Below are 16,371 nucleotides of genomic sequence, written 5' to 3'. Positions count from 1 at the left end.
AAGCAAGCAAGAAAGGCCTTCTGCTCTTAAGACATCACATTATTTTTCTTATTGTCCTTTTGCCTGAATAAGATCTACTGGTTCTTCCTCATCTTAGCACACATAGTTGTTCATGTTCTTTTACATCATATTTACAAATATATCCTTCTAAGATTTAACTCCCTGTGTCAGTTATATAAATACCTTATATCTCTGCTTTAGTCTTGGTTCACTTGCCACCCTCTTGACCCAAAATGTTTATTTCTTCTAGCTGTGCTTCAGATGTCTTTGTTTTTCATTAGTTAAATATTACAAAGCAAGCATGTAGTACTTCGCAATACTTTTTAAAGACTCAATCATTTGCATCTTAAAATTTAATGCTATTAGGGAAATGATTGTTTTTGTTTCTCTTCTTGTTAACATTTTCCTCCTGTGTAGCTTTACTGAGATGGGTGCTCCCTCCACCTGTGCAAATCAGAACCTCTCCTGTGCAATTGTTATCCACATCTCTTCATAACTCTTCCCACAGAGGATTTACCCTGGGCGCCGGAGAGACTTTCCTCTGTTTTGTTTCTAATATTTAGAGATTACCAGTATGACCCTACTGAAATAGAGTAATTGAAATGTAAAAATATTATTTAATTTGGAGAAAGTATTTGAGATAACTTGAACTTTCAAAAGTATCATTTATTTCACTTTAATGAACTTTTTTTTAGGGGGCAGGGGGTGGAGGAGAGGAAGCTCTGAAAAAAAAAACAAACAAGCAGGGGTAGGGATTTCATTTACATAAATTGTCAAGTCTTTTCATTCAAAACCAGAGCAAGGATATACTTGATCAAGGTAAATGTGTTGAACTGATCAATAGGTCAGCAGTTGAAAATACTGTGCATTCTTTTTTCAGTTCTGGCGGCTGCTGTGTTTGCTTTCCGAGCAGTAAACCTGATGGAAGTGACATCACTGGCTGCGGCTGAAGTAAGGAGAAGCTTCACTTAGAGGAGAGGAGATTGAAATCCTTTCTGAAATAATGCCAAACAGAGCAATTTGAGCTTCAGATGCATAAAGCATGCATTATTACTCTGTTTCATTTTTTAATTTATATAAAAACAGAGGGGCCTAAGCTTAAGAGCATATTTAAATACTTAAGTCATCTTCATCTTGGGGTGGTGTCATATGATAACCATTGTCGGCACTCTATGGTTACTAACACTATTGCTGGCATTCCAAGGCTTGTTAGTTGTTATCATTCATTTCAGTGTCTTATAGCCACAGGACAAAAAAACAAGAGTAAAAAGAACTCAATAGCTATATCATTGAATGTGATGTGTGTATGTATTTAGTACTTGTTTTCCACTGATTTTTTTAAAATTCTCTGCCAGTAAGTTAAAGAAATTTTTCTTCTGGTATATTTTACACCTAAATATGGTTCAAAATTGTGAGCTACAGTGTTACCAAATCTATTATTTTATAGAAATATGTTATATCCCCCAAATAACTACAAGTAATCTATCTTTTTTCTGAAAAGGTAGTGAATATATATGAGTCTCACAATTGGATAAATATTGCTGCCTCAGAATGATTCACTTAAAGTCATACATTCCTTATACTAGCATAACAGGATGAGGATTCATAATGTGCATTTATTTATAGAAACAAACTGAAATATTAGACCTCTTATAAACCCATGCTACCTTGTATATTTCAAGTTGGATTAAAGTCCAACTCACTTCCTGACAACGTGTTAGCATGTTATGCACTGAAATTGAAGAATCTAGAAAGAAGAGAAAATAAAAATGTTAATATAGTACAGAACAATTTAATTGGAGTAATGCTAAAGACGTCAACTTAAGATTGTTATTGATGTTAATATGTCTTTGCTGTTGTCTTATTTCTTGTATCTTGATGGTTAAAATTTTTATATTTGACAATTCTTTTTTGTTTGTTTCAGGCCGTGCTTGCTGACCTTTCCACTTTAAAAGTTATGCCTCTTCTTCAAATTTTTCTTTTTGCTACTGTCACTTGATCCTCTTTCAGGTCACTGACAGTACACATCTAATTTTTCATTAGAAACTAATCATGAACTATGCAATCTCTGCATAAAACCAAAATTAACCTCTGCATATCAACCAATAAAGATCATGTTCCCTTTGCAGTTAAACCTAAGTAGTTTTTCACTTTATAAAACAATAACTTTGCACATCAAATATTGCACCGCATGCTGCTGAATTGCATCAAAAGAGAGACATTTTTTTGAGATAATATGGAGAAATGCTCATTTGTACATAATGTATATATGTATTAGTACATATAAATACTGATCCATAAAGGGCATGTAACATTATATGCAATAAGAAATGAAAATACTGTAATAAACTCTGTGAGAGCTAATGCAGCTCCTATGATGATTCTCTTACATCAGGTTGAAGATTTTTCTCCAGATAATGTATTATTTTATCTTTTGAATTGGCTTTCATTCAAAGCCAGAGTAAAAACTTGAATAGGATACTGCCTTAAATGAAAATAGAATTTAACTGTCCACATTTTCATCAACTTCTCTTTTTAACGGGGGTCTAATAGGTCTTTCTCTATTTAACTTCTCCCTTAAAGAACTCTACTGTCAGAGGACAAATACTGTTATCTCCATATCATTCCCTCATTCAATTTGAAAGATCTCTGGAGAAAATGTGAGGTGCCTTTTTTGTACTTCTCAGCCTTCCTCATCCTGGTTGGGAAACTTGGTGCTGCTGTAGTCAGTTAGCCCAAATTCTGCTACCTTGGAGGTCTACAAGGAGTACACTCAAGTGAATTAAAGAATCTGGAACATGTCTAATTCTGGGGATGTCTCAATTAACTATATTCACTTCCAGAGCAGAGCTGCTGAGAAAACTAGTAGATACAAGTAGTCCTTTCATTCAGAGCTAAGAAAAGCTTGCAGTGTATAAACAGTTGCATTTTGATCGTGGTTGAATGTGAAAGGCATTGTTTTGTTTTAACCCCCAAATAAGACACCTGCCATTTCTCTAACAGGAACAGAAATAGATAAACAAGTAAAAACTAGATAATCCCCTTAGGTTCACAATGAAGTCTCAAATTAGAGAATTAGAGGAATGAATCATTTCATCAAAAACAGTCCCTAAATAGATGTATACTTTTTTGTAGCTTGCCTACTATTTCATTAAATTATATCCAAAGACAATTAATGAGTCATTTATTTATAACGTCTGAGTTATTTAAGAAAATTTATGAGATTTGTCTCCACTGAAGAGGTTCCAAGGGTGTATAAGGTAGGTATAAGTATTGGGGCTGAAAAACACTTGCTGTAATGCTGCCATTCCATATGTTTGCCTTGCCAAGGTAAGAATTGTGAAAATGAAAAGCTTTTGGTTGATTCTTGGAAAAAAAATATTATAAACTTAATAACATTTTGAAAAAAACCATAAAAAGTGAAAGACAGAATAGGACAGAACCAAACAAATTACCAAAAAATGAAAGAAAATGCTTTTTTTCCTGTATCTCCCATCTAGACTCATCTGAAGTTCTGCCATCTTTGACCCCATTTTTCTTTCTTTTCGTTATTTTTAATATAGGGTATCCCAAAAATCTTAGTGCTTATTAAAACTTTAGTAGCTTAATTATGCACTAAGACTTTGGGGACTCTCTCTCTCTCTCTCTCTATATATATATATATATATATTTTTTTTTGGGGGGGGGTGAGGCAACCGGGGTTAAGTGACTTGTCCAGCGTCACACAGCTAGTAAGTGTCCAGTGTCTGAGGCCAGATTTGAACTCAGGTCCTCCTGAATCCAGGGCTGGTGCTTTATCCGCTGTGCCACCTAGCTGCCCCCACTCTATATACTTGTGGTAAATGTGCATTATTTGGTTCTGTTCACTTCTTTCTGCATCACTTGATTATGATAGCACTTTAAGGTTCGGAAAGTGTTATCAAAGAGGATTTTGATCCTTACAAGGTAGGTGCTATTATTATCCCTATTAAATAGAAAAGGAAACTGAGTTCTGAGTATTGCTAGTAAAGTGAGTCAGGATTTGAACTCAGGTACAGAAGTCCCAAGTGCTGCCCTCTATCCACTGTGCACATACTTCCCTCCCCTTTCCTCCTCTTGTTTAGAGAAAAAGAATCAAATCGATGTTATCATTGTTAACTGGAAAAAGCATAACAATCTACCGTCCTGTTGTTCTCAGTAATTGCACAGATCAAAGCCCCCTTCCCTGGCCACCATTCCCTAATATCCTCCTTGCAGAGTGGTGGGGTGCTGCCTAACTTAGATTTGTATCACCAGTGCTTAACAGCTCCTAGCACACAGAAGGCATTTAATAAATTTTTTGATGGGTTGAAGGGTAGATACTAGATAACAACTAGGAGGCTATTATAGTTAAGGGGTTAAGAAATGATGAGACTAATCTCAGCAATACAATGATCCAAGACAATCCCAAAGGACTAATGATGAAACATACTATCCTCCAAAAAAAACCAAACAAAACCTGATATTGATTGATTGAACACAAACTGAAGCATGCTATTTTTCACTTTATTTTTTATTTTATTTATGTTATACAAAAATGGCTAATATGGTAATGTTTTACATAATCATACATGTATAACCTATATCTGATTGCTTACCACCTCAGGGAGGAGAGAGGGAAGGAGGGATAAAATTTGGAACTCAAAACTTTAAATAAAAATTTTTTTATTTAAAAAAAGAAGAAGTGATGAGAGCCTGAACTATGGCATGAGTGGAGTTGGATGTGCACTGTAGGACACTGCATCCATCATTTAGACAAAGTCTCTTGCCAGTGGAATTCAGCATTGTCCTGTTCATCTCTAAGCCACTGGCCACTGCCATGACTGCTCCTTCACTGTTGGCTTCTGCTTCTAGGAGAAGAGCATTAAAACTGTCTCCCTGATTAGGGACTTTCTTATCATGCTTCCCCTTGCCCTTGCCCACTCATCTCATTAATATCACGGTTTCAGTCATATAGAAAGAAGCATCCCCAAAGTCTAAGGCACCATAATGTAGACTATCTTGCACAGTAGTGATGGTCACACAACTATTCTAGCTACATTAATAAGCACTGATTATAAAAATGGCCAAAATGAATAATTTGGTTCTGTCAGAGTCTAGGTCACCCCAGGGTGACCAATAAAATAAAAACTCTTAATGTTACCAGTAAAGTAAAAAATCTAAGTTAAACAGTATGTTCTGCCAATGGAATGTTCTGGTTAATTGAAATTTTAGCTAACTGAAGGTTCACTTCTTTAACCTTCAGTTTGAAACCTTCTAAAGTCAAACACATATATTAGACCACTTTTCTAACTTAGTAAATAAAATTTATTGAACACTAATATTTCCTTGGTGATATGGGATCTTTATGTGCATCAGGCGGGGGGGGGGGGGGGAGGGGCGGGGTGCTAATTAGAAGAAACAATCTTAGCAATATCCTGGAACCCAGAGCTTAAGTGGTTTAGATCTAGGCTCAGGCTGCTAGTCCATAGAAGAGCAAAGAGAACTGAGGGCTCTGTGTCCAGTATTCTTTGTTTCATATCATGTGAGGTTGGAGTCCTTAACTGCTCTAACCTCCTTGGAGAAAAGAAACCTTCAATTCCTATTTAGCCTGATCACCAGGTGCCTCTTTGGTTGAATTTGGTTGTTGGAGTGTGTAGTATAGCCCTGGACCTAGATCTGGGGATGTATCCCAGCACTGCTGCTTGCTGCCTATGTCAGTCACTTCGTATCTTTGGGCCTCAGTGTCCCCAGCTGCAAAGAGAGAGGGCTAGGCTAAATGATCTCTAAAGTACCTTCCAGCTGTAACATCTGTAAGCATATGAGATACTTCCTCAGTTTCCTTCCAGATCAGACTCTGTGCTATTCCGTCTCATGAGAAACTATGTTTTTGGAGTTTATTTGCTCCAGTGTATCAGTTGCCTCATAGTTCTCTAGTCTCTTCCAAAATAGACTAGCCCTGATTCCTGAGACCTACTTGGCCCATTTTTGTATTCTATTTGGCTAGGACACAGCTGGATCAGATTCTGGACCCCATTTTCCTGATCTGTTAAATGAGGGACATTGAACTAAGCTGATCTAAGATCCTTCCAGCTTTAAGTCTCCAATCCTGTGATCCTACAGTTCTGATTTGGGGAGATGGGACGTTATTTGAAAAAATAAGCACTGTGTTGCCTGCAGTCATCCCTAAACCTGTGCTCTATTGACAATGTCGTGTTTATTTGCATAGAAACCATACTTTATTGTTATAAAATTCATTTCCAGAATTATGAAGACATAAGGAAATTTGTTTAAGGACATTAGAAAGGGGTTATGATATGGGAATTCCATTACGTCTTGCCTAAAATAATGACAAGATTATTTATCTGAGAATTTGGGGGCCAAAAAATAAGTAAAGGTTAGGGGCAAGAAGAGAGGAATCCTGGCCTGTACTCAAGTGGGGAGAGGATGGAGGAAGGTCTTGGAGTGAGGAAGCCTGCCAAGTTCACCTTTATGAAATCATGGTACCCTCTGTATTCTTAGGTCCTGGAAAAAGTCAGATGACAGAATATAGACTTTCTCTAGTCAGAGTAACTCCAGCTAGGCCAGCTTCTAGAAGGTCTTCTTCATAAACAATGTATGGAGGAGAACACCTGATGAGCTGATCAGTCACACTAAAGGGCTAAAGCAAGATTTTGGCACATTTAATTGTTGAGGTCCAATTTCATCCTCTTTCTCAGTTTTGCAAATGTTAATTGATGCCTAAAAGTTGAAGTATCAGATCAGAGAAGCTTTCAATGCTTCTGGTTGAGGACTAACTTTAAGAATCTTTCCTGTTTAAATGTAGACAGGTTAGTGAAAAAAAATATTGAATGCCAGAAGAGAGGGAGAAAATACATGAGGAGGATGAAGGAAAGAGAGATCTGGCCTGCCAAAAACAAACTGATGAATCGCCATCTTGCTAAGGGTTGATTTGTTTATCTTTTAACAGAACATGGACAAATGAAAACTATATTGAAAGATATTTTTGTCCTTTGGACAAATAACATTTAGAAAAGTACAACTAAATATATGTTTCTACAAGCAATTGGGGTTAAGTGACTTGCCCAGGGTCACACAGCTAGTAAGTATCAAGTGTCTGAGGCCGGATTTGAACTCAGGTTCTCCTGAATCCAGGGCCGGTGCTGTATCCACTGTGCCACCTAAAGGGCAATGTCTTAATGGATGGAGAGCCAGCCTCAGAATCAGAAAGACCATGGGGTCATCTGTTGGCTCTGTGACCTGAGGCATGTCAAGCTCTCAGTACTTAATCCAGCTCTCTAAGACAACACATTTCAAAGGTGGAAAGCCATTTGCCAATATTATGATGGTATGCTTGGAGAATCAAGTAAAAAAATACTTGAAGTAATTAACAACATAAGCGAAATTGCAGGATGTAAAATTAAACCACATAAATCATTAGCATTTCTATATATTACCAACAAAGCCCAATAGCAAGAGATAGAGAAATTCAATTTAAAATAACCGCAGACAATATAAAATACTTGAGAGTCTACCTGTCAAGACAAATCCAGAAACTATATGAATACAATTACAAAACATTTTTCCACACAAAGTCAGATCTAAATAATTGGAAAGCAATTGCTCATGGGTAAAACAAGCCAAAATAATAAAAATTACAACCAATCAAAGTACAAAAAAAAGTATTTTATGGAGCTAGAAAAAATAACAAAATTCATCTGGAAGAACAAAGGTCAAGAATATCAAGGAAATTAATGGAAAAAATGTGAAGGAAAATGGTCTAACCCTACCAGATCTCAAACTGTATTATAAAATGGTAATCATCAAAATAATCTGTTGCTGACTAAGAAATAGAGTGGTGGATCAGTGGAATTAATTAGGTACACAATAAAGTAATCGTCCTTGATAAGCCCAAAGATACAAGCTTTTAGAACAAAAACTGCTAGAGAAACTGGAGAACAGATTGGCAGGAACTTGGTCTATAACAATATCTCGCACCACATACCAAGAGAAGGTAAAAATGGGTACATGATTTAGACAAAAAGAGTAATACCATAAGCAAATTAGGGGAGGATAGAATAATTTACCTGTCAGATATATGGATAAGGGAAGAATTTATGACCAAATGAGATATAGAGCATGACTAGTTATGAAATGGATAGTTTTGATTATATTATGTTTAAAAGTTTTTGCATAAATAGAACTAATGTAGCCAAGATGAGAAGGAAAGCAGAAAGCAGGGGTGGTATGGGGGGAGATTTTTACAGTAAATGCCTCATTTCTCAAATACATAGAGACCTGGGTCAAATTTGTAAGAACACAAGTCATTCCCCAAATGACAAATGGTCAAAGGATATGAACAAGCAGTTTTAAGATGAAATAAAAGGGTATGAATAGTTTTATAGCCCTTTGGGCATAGTTCCAAATTGCTCTTCAAAATGGCTGAAACAGTTCACAACTACACCAATAGTGCATGAGTGTCCCAGTTTTCCCATAACCCCTCCAATATTTGTCATTCCCTTTTCTGTTATATCAGGCAATCTGATAAGTGTGAGGTGGCACCTCAGAGTTGATCTAATTTGCATTTCTCTAATCAATAGTGATTTAGAGCATTTTTTCATATGGCAATAGATAGCTTTGATTTCTTCATCAGAAAACTTCCTGTTCATATCCTTTGACCATTTCTCAATTGACTTGGATTCTTATAAATTTGATTTAGTTCCTGATATATTTTAGAAATGAGGCCTTTATCAGAAGTACTGGCCATAAAAATTGTTTCCCAGCTTTCTGCATCCCTTCTAATTTTGGATGCATTGCTGCTGTTTGTACAAAAACTTTTTAATTTAATGTAATCAAAGTCATCTATTTTGCATTTCATAATATTCTCTATCTCTTGTTTGGTCATAAACTTCTCTCCTTTCCAAAGATCTGAAAGTTAGACTATTCCTTGTCCTAATTTACTTATGGTATCACCTCTTATGTCTAAATCATGTACCCATTTTGACCTTATTTTAGTATAAGGTGTGAGATGTTGGTCTATGCCTAATTTCTGCCATACTATCTTCCAGTTTTCCCAGCAGTTTTTGTCAAATACTGAATTCCTATTCCAGAAGCTGGAGTCTTTGGGTTTATCAAACAGTACATTACTAATGTCATTTACTACTGTGTTTCCTGTGCCTAGCCTATTCCACTGATCCTTCACTCTATTTCTTAGCCAGTACTAGATTGTCTTGATGACCGCCACTTTATAGTAGAGCTTCAGATTTGGTACAGCTAACCCACCTTCCTGTGCATTTTTTTCATTATTTCCCTTGATATTCTTGACTTTTTGTTTTTCCAGATGAATTTTGTTATTATTTTTTTCTAGCTCTATAAAATAATTTTCAGGTAGTCTGATTGGTATGGCACTGAATAAGTAAATTAATTTAGGCAGTATTGTCATTTTTACTATATTTGCTCTGCCTATCCATGAGCAATTGATATCTTTCCAATTATTTAGATCTGATTTGATTTGTGTGAAGAGTGTTTGGTAGTTGTGTTCATAGAGTTCCTGGGTTTGTCTTGGCAAGTAGACTCCCAAGTATTTTATATTATCTACTGTTATTTTAAATGGAATTTCTCTTTCTATCTCTTGCTGCTGGACTTTGTTGGTCATGTATAGAAATGCTGATGATTTATGTGGATTTTTTTTATATCCTGCTACTTTGCTAAAGTTGTTAATTGTTTCAAGTAATTTTTGAGTTGATGCTCTAGGATTCTCTAAGGACACCATTGTATTATCTGCAAAGAATGATAGTTTTGTTTCCTCCTTGCCTATTCTAATTCCTTTAATTCCTTCTTCTTCTCTGATTGCTAAAGGTAATATTTCTAGTACAATATTAAATAATAGAGGTGATCATGGACATCCATGTTTCACCCCTGATTTTTTTTTTTGATGAGGCAATTGGGGTTAAGTGACTTGCCCAGGGTCACACAGCTAGTAAGTGTTAAGTGTCTGAGGCTGGATTTGAACTCAGGTCCTCCTGAATCCAGGGCCAGTGCTCTATCCACTGCACCACCTAGCTGCCCCTTCACCCCTGATCTTATTGGGAAGGCCTCTAACTTATCTCCATTACATATAATGCTTGCTGATGGTTTTAGGTAGACACTGCTTACTATTTTAAGGAAAGCACCACCTATTCCTAAGCTCTCTACTGTTTTTTTTAGGAATGGGTGCTGTATTTTGTCAAAAGCTTTCTCTGCATCTATTGAGATAATCATATGATTTTGGTTGGTTTTCTTATTGATGTGGTTGATTATGTTAATAGTTTTCCTAATGTTGAACCAGCCCTGCATTCCTGGTATAAATCCCACCTGGTCATAGTGTATTATCCTGGTGATCACTTGCTGTAATATCCTTGCTAATATCTTATTTAGGATTTTAGCATCAATATTCATTATGGAAATTGGTCTATAATTTTCTTTCTTTGTTTTTGCTCTGCCTGGTTTTGGTATCACCACCATATTTGTGTCATAAAACAAATTTGGTAGAACTCCTTCTTCACCTATTTTCCAAATAATTTGTATAATATTGGAATTAATTGTTCTTTAAATGTTTGGTAGAATTCACCTGTAAATCCATCTGGCCCTGGGGATTTTTTCTTAGGGAGTTCATTAATGGCTTGTTCAATTTCTTTTTCTAATATGGGCTTATTTAAGGATTTTATTTCCTCTTCAGTTAACCTGGGCAGTTTGTATTTTTGTAAATATTTATCCATTTATTTAGATTGTCAAATTTATTGGCATATAGTTGAGCAAAATAATTCCTAATTATTGCTTTAATTTCCACTTCATTGGTGGTAGAATCACCCCTTTCATTTTTGATACTGGTAATTTGGCTTTCTTCTTTCTAATCAAATTAACTAGTGGTTTATCTATTTTATTGTTTTTTTTTCATAAAACCAGCTCTTAGTTTTATTAATTCTATAGTTTTCTTGCTTTCAATTTTATTAATTTCTCCTTTAATTTTTAGGATTTCTAATTTAGTATTTAATTGAGGATTTCTAATTTGTTCTTTTTCTAGCTTCTTAAGTTGCATTCCCAATTCATTGATCTCCTCTTTCTCTTTTTTATTCATGTAAGCAGTTAGAGCTATAAAATTTCCCCTAAGCATTGCTTTGGCTGTATCCCTTAAATTTTCATATGTTGTCTCATTATTGTCATTCTCTTGGTTAAAATTACTGATTGTTTCTATGATTTGTTGTTTGACCCACTCATTCTTTAGAATGAAATTATTTAGTTTCCAATTGATTTTCAGTCTACTTTTCCCTGGCTCTTTATTACATGTAATTTTTATTGCATCATGATCTGAGAAGGATGCATTTACTATTTCTGCCTTTCTACATTTGACTATGATGTTTTTGTGCCCTAATACCTGGTCAATTTTTGAAAATGTGCCATGCACTGCTGAGAAAAATGTATATTCCTTTCTATCCCCATTCAGTTTCCTCCAGACATCTATCATGTCTAACTTTTCTAGTATTCTATTCACCTCTTTCACTTCTTTCTTATTTATTTTGTGGCTAGATTTATCTAATTCTGAGAGGGGAAGATTCAGATCCCCCACTGGTATAGTATTACTGTCTATTTCCTCTTGTAACTCATTTAACTTTTCTAAGAATTTGGATGCTATACCACTTGGTGCATACATGTTTAATATTGATATTACTTCATTATATATAGTACCTTTTAGTAAGATTTAGTTTCCTTACTTATCTCTTTTAATGAGATTGATTTTTGCCTGTGCTTTGTCTGAGATAAGGATTGCTACCCCAGATTTTTTTTACTTTAGCTGAGGCATAATATATTCTGCTCCAGCCTTTTACCTTTACTCTGTGTGTATCTCTCTGCTTCAAATGTGTTTCTTGTAAGCAGCATATTGTAGGATTCTGGTTTTTAATCCACTCTGCAATTCACTTTTGTTTTATGGCAGAGTTCATCCCACTCACATTCACAGCTATTATTACTAGCTGTCTATTCCCCTCCATTCTATTTACCCCCTTTGTACTTTCCCCCCTTCTTTCGTCCTATTCCTCCTCACCAACGTCTTGCTTCTTACCCCTGCCTCCTCCAATCTTCCTTCCCTTTTTATCATCTCCTCCCTTTTCTTTACCCTTTTCTCCCTTGCTTTTGTCCTCCCTTCTACCAGTACCCCCTTTCTGCTTACCCTTTTACTTCCCTAAAGAATAAGATAAGTTTCTTTATCCAAATGAACATGTATGTTATTCCCTCTTTGAATCAAATCTAGTGAGAGTAGGGTTGAAACAATGTTCACCCCTCCCTTCTTTCCCTCTATTGTAATAGGTTTTTTTCACCTCTTCATATGATGTAATTCACCTCATTCCACCTCCCCTTCCCTCTTCTCCCCATAAATTCCCTTTTTAAGACCTTAATTTTCTTGATATCACCACATCAAAAACAGTTTGTATTTATACCCTCTGTGTATAATCCTTCTGTCTGCCCAAATACATATACCGTTCTCAAGAGTTATAAGTATTATCTTCCTGTGTAGGGATGTAAACAGTTTGATCTTATTGAGTAACTTTTTTCCCCTGTTTACCTTTTTAAACTTCTCTTGAGTCTTGTATATTAAGATCAAATTTTCTATTCAGTTCTGGTCTTTTCATCAGGAAACCTTGAAAGTCCCCAATGTCATTGAATGTCCATCTTTTCCCCTGAAAGAGAATGATTAATTTTGCTGGGTAATAGATTCTTGGCTTGCTGCAATCCAAGCTCCTTTACCTTCCAGAATATCATATTCCAAGCCTTGAGATCCTTTAATGTTGAAGCTGCCAGGTCCTGAGCAATCCTGACTGAGGCTCCATGATACTTAAATTGCTTCTTTCTGCCTGCTTGGAGTATTTTCTCCTTCGCTTGATAATTCTGGAATTTGGCTACAACATTCCTTGGAGTTTTCCTTTTGGGGTCTCTTTCAGGAGGTGATCAGTGGATTCTTTCAATGACGATTTTATCCTCGGATTCTATAATATCAGGGCAGTTCTCCTTAATAATTTCCTGGAATATGGTGTCTAGACTCTTTTTCTGATCATGGCTTTCAGTCAGTCCAATGATTCTCAAATTGTGTCTCCTAGATCTGTTTTCCAGGTCAGTTGTCTTTCCAATGAGATATTTCACATTTTCTTCTATTTTTTCATTCTTTTGATTCTGCTTGACTGATTCCTGGTGTCTAATGGATTCATTACCTTCCAACTGTCCAGTTTTAATTTTTAACGCATTGTTTTCTTCAATGAGATTATGCACTTTTTTTTTCCATTTGGCCAGATGAATTTTTTAAGGAATGATTTTCTTCAGTCAGTCTTTGTGCTTCCTTTTCTAAGCTGCTGCTTCTTTGTGCTTCCTTTTCCAAGCTGCTGATTCTTTTTTTCATAATTGTCTTGTGTTGTTTTTATTTCTCCTCCCCCTGGCCAACTGCTCAGCCCTCTCACCATACCGTGAGCTTAGTTCCAGAAGACACTGGCACTGAAGCTGCTTCAAAGGCTCTGGAGAGTCTCTTTCTCTCACAACATCTGCCTGGGATTGGATTTGTGTCAGCATGACCACGGGGTTGGGCTCCACTCCTGCCCCAGCACAACGGCCCCCTCCTCCCAAACTTCTAAGCCATTTTTGGCTAGAGAATTATCTCAGCCCTTCTTTTGTGGGTTCTGCTACTCTAGGAATTGTCCTGTGGCATCATTTGGAAGTTTTTTAGAGTGATCCTGTCATGAGTTCTGAGAGCTTACTGCCTTTCCTCCACCTGAAATATGTATATTTTTAAAAGGTAACAACCTACATTGGTAGACAGAACATCCTCATCTGGGAGTTCTCTTTCTATACCAGTGAAATAATAGGTTCTGTGCATTCTTGGGCAAGTCATTTCCATGTTGGATTGATTTTCCTCATCTGTAAATGATGGCCTTAGATGGGTTTCTGTAATACTCTCCAGTTCTAAGTCTTCTGATCCTGGGGTCCATAATGAATAACAAGTCTATAGCTCTGAGAAACTGAAATATGGGTCAGGTTGTGGAATCTCTTGTATAAAAACAGATTTTCTTATCTGTCTAGGGTGTTATTTGGTTGTGGTTTTGCTTAAAAGTGGAAGTGTAATTTTAATAGTTTATCCCTTGAGTAGAAAACAATGCCCAATTTTGAGTATTGTATGAAAAGGGAATTGTTTTAAAATAACTATTTTAAAAGCAGGAATTTAATTTTTTTAAAAAGCATTTAAAATTATTGTCTTATTCAAGAAAAATTCAGAAAGAGTATTAAATCAAGTATCCATAGTTGTTTAAGAAGCCCCCTCATAGTATATAGGAATAAACAGAATCCCGCAGAAGATAGTTCCCTATATATTAGGAAATAATCCTGTATCTTTCAGAGGAAGTAAGATATTTCAAGTACTGACAATTTACTCATGGATAGGAAGGTGACCTTGGCTGTGATTAGGAATGGTGCTGGGCTCATATATATTACTGGAATATAGTGCATCCACATGCTCCAGGCTGGGTACATTCTCTTCAGCATGGGGAAGAATACATTTCCATCTTCAGGTGAGCTGCCTAAAATACACTAGAGGACAGAAGGTCTTCTGTATTTTTCTTTTTTTTTTCTTTTTTACAGGGCAATGAGGGTTAAGTGACTTGCCCAAGGTCACACAGCTAGTAAGTGTCAAGTATTTGAGTCCAGATTTGAACTCAGGTCCTCCTGAATCCAGGGCTAGTGCTTTATCCACTAGCTGCCCCTCTCCTGTGTTTTTCCACCAAGGACCCTAGAGGCTAATTAAGGTTGCCTCTTTTTTCAGGAAATAAAATGTGGGGTGAAGTGGAAAGTCCTAAAGAATTTAGCTCATCGGGAACAATATGTGAATACTTGCCATAAATATGTGCCTTATGAAGAAATCAGAGAAAAATTCTGACTTACAAACTAGAGATTATTTATTTGCATTACTTCTATAAAAATATATTTTACCTGCAAAGCATTTCTTTTAAATAACATGTGACTCCTGTCCATGACAGGGTGTCCCCCAAACATCCTAGGAATCTTTCTCAAGTTCTTCAAACATGACAAAAGACATGTGCTATCCATACAGTAGGGACCAATTTTTTTTTTTTTAGTGAGGCAATTGGGGTTAAGTGACTTGCCCAGGGTCACACAGCTAGTAAGTGTTAAGTGTCTGAGGCCGGATTTGAACTCAGGTACTCCTGAATCCAGGGCCGGTGCTCTATCCACTGCGCCATCTAGCTGCCCCAGGGACCAATTTTTAATTGGGGAGTGTTAGCTAAGCGGCTCGCCACAATACTGGGGCAAGGAATGAGACCGACAGCCTCCCTTAAAACAGAGCAGGATTTATTTAACAAGAACAAACTTAAAAAAAAAAACACAAACAGGATCAGTAGGATTAAGGGAAAGGAAATAAAACGGGGAAAGGGAAATCTTACAACCTGAACAACACCACCGCCCAGGAATCAGCTAACAACACAGAGCACAGTCCTATCGCCTTCCAGCTTCAAGCTAGAATGACAAAAAACCTCCCTTCTTCCCAGTAGACCCCAGGCTGACCACACATAGCCCCCAGCCAATTGGCTAGCAGCTCTGACAGTCACATGACTGCCCTCACTGGGTTTCCAATCATTATAATTTTGCCAGGCCCCTGTAGGCGTTGGTGAGTGGTGATGATATGAGGTGCCAGCGCCATGGCAACGGCTACAACCAGTGGGTGGATCACCGTGCGGTTTGCAGAGCCCCAGGCCAGTGTGCGAGCTGAGGTGTTTTTTTTTTAATTCTAGCCAAAAGACGGGGTCATAAAAACCTCAAATAACAATCCTTTACAGTACATTTTCCCTTGCTTTTGCCACGTGACTAGCCCCTTTTCCCACTCATGTATTCCTTTGATAAAGACATCCCTTACACTGTTTCTTCTTTTGAAATCCCTGGTTTGTAATGTGTTGCAGGCTACTTAACACAACTCAATACCACGTACCTCTTTATTGCTCTTTGTATGATTTCTAGTTTCAGTTCTTAGGGACAGTAGTATTTTATGACTCACAGCCATATAGTAATGCTGGAAGAATATTGGCATTAAAAATACAGGCCTTAATTTCTTGGAGAAGCTTTGGAGTCATTAAAAGAACTTTGCTATTTCCCAAAGGTGGGACAGCAAGGTGGCACAATCTATAGAATGCCAGGTCTAGAGTCAAGATGACTCATCTTCCCGAGTTGAAATCTAGTCTCAGACAGTTACTAGCTGTGTGACCTTGGGCAAATCACTTAACCATGTCTGCCTTAGTTTCCACCTCTGTAAAATGACCTGGAGAAGGAAATGAAAAACCATTCCAGTAT

At 36.7% G+C, this 16,371-nt stretch overlaps 1 protein-coding gene across 2 annotated transcripts in view; it reads left to right on the top strand.

Moving 5' to 3' along the window:
* TBC1D19 (TBC1 domain family member 19) overlaps nucleotides 1–3,161 on the top strand; it is a 116,164-nt gene extending 113,003 nt beyond the window's left edge. For both annotated transcript variants that reach the window (XM_043973484.1, XM_043973483.1), the window contains 2 exons: nucleotides 881–951; nucleotides 1,925–3,161. In XM_043973484.1, the coding sequence (XP_043829419.1) occupies nucleotides 881–951; nucleotides 1,925–1,999 (146 nt within the window). In that variant the 3' untranslated portion in view covers nucleotides 2,000–3,161. The remainder of the gene's footprint in view (nucleotides 1–880; nucleotides 952–1,924) is intronic.
* Nucleotides 3,162–16,371: the final 13,210 nt, after the last annotated feature.

Source organism: Dromiciops gliroides, chromosome 6 (genome assembly GCF_019393635.1).
Source record: "Dromiciops gliroides isolate mDroGli1 chromosome 6, mDroGli1.pri, whole genome shotgun sequence".
Taxonomy (NCBI): Eukaryota; Metazoa; Chordata; class Mammalia; order Microbiotheria; family Microbiotheriidae; genus Dromiciops; species Dromiciops gliroides.
The sequence above is the reverse complement of the archived record's forward strand: the minus strand, read 5'-3'. Positions and strand labels throughout refer to the sequence as shown.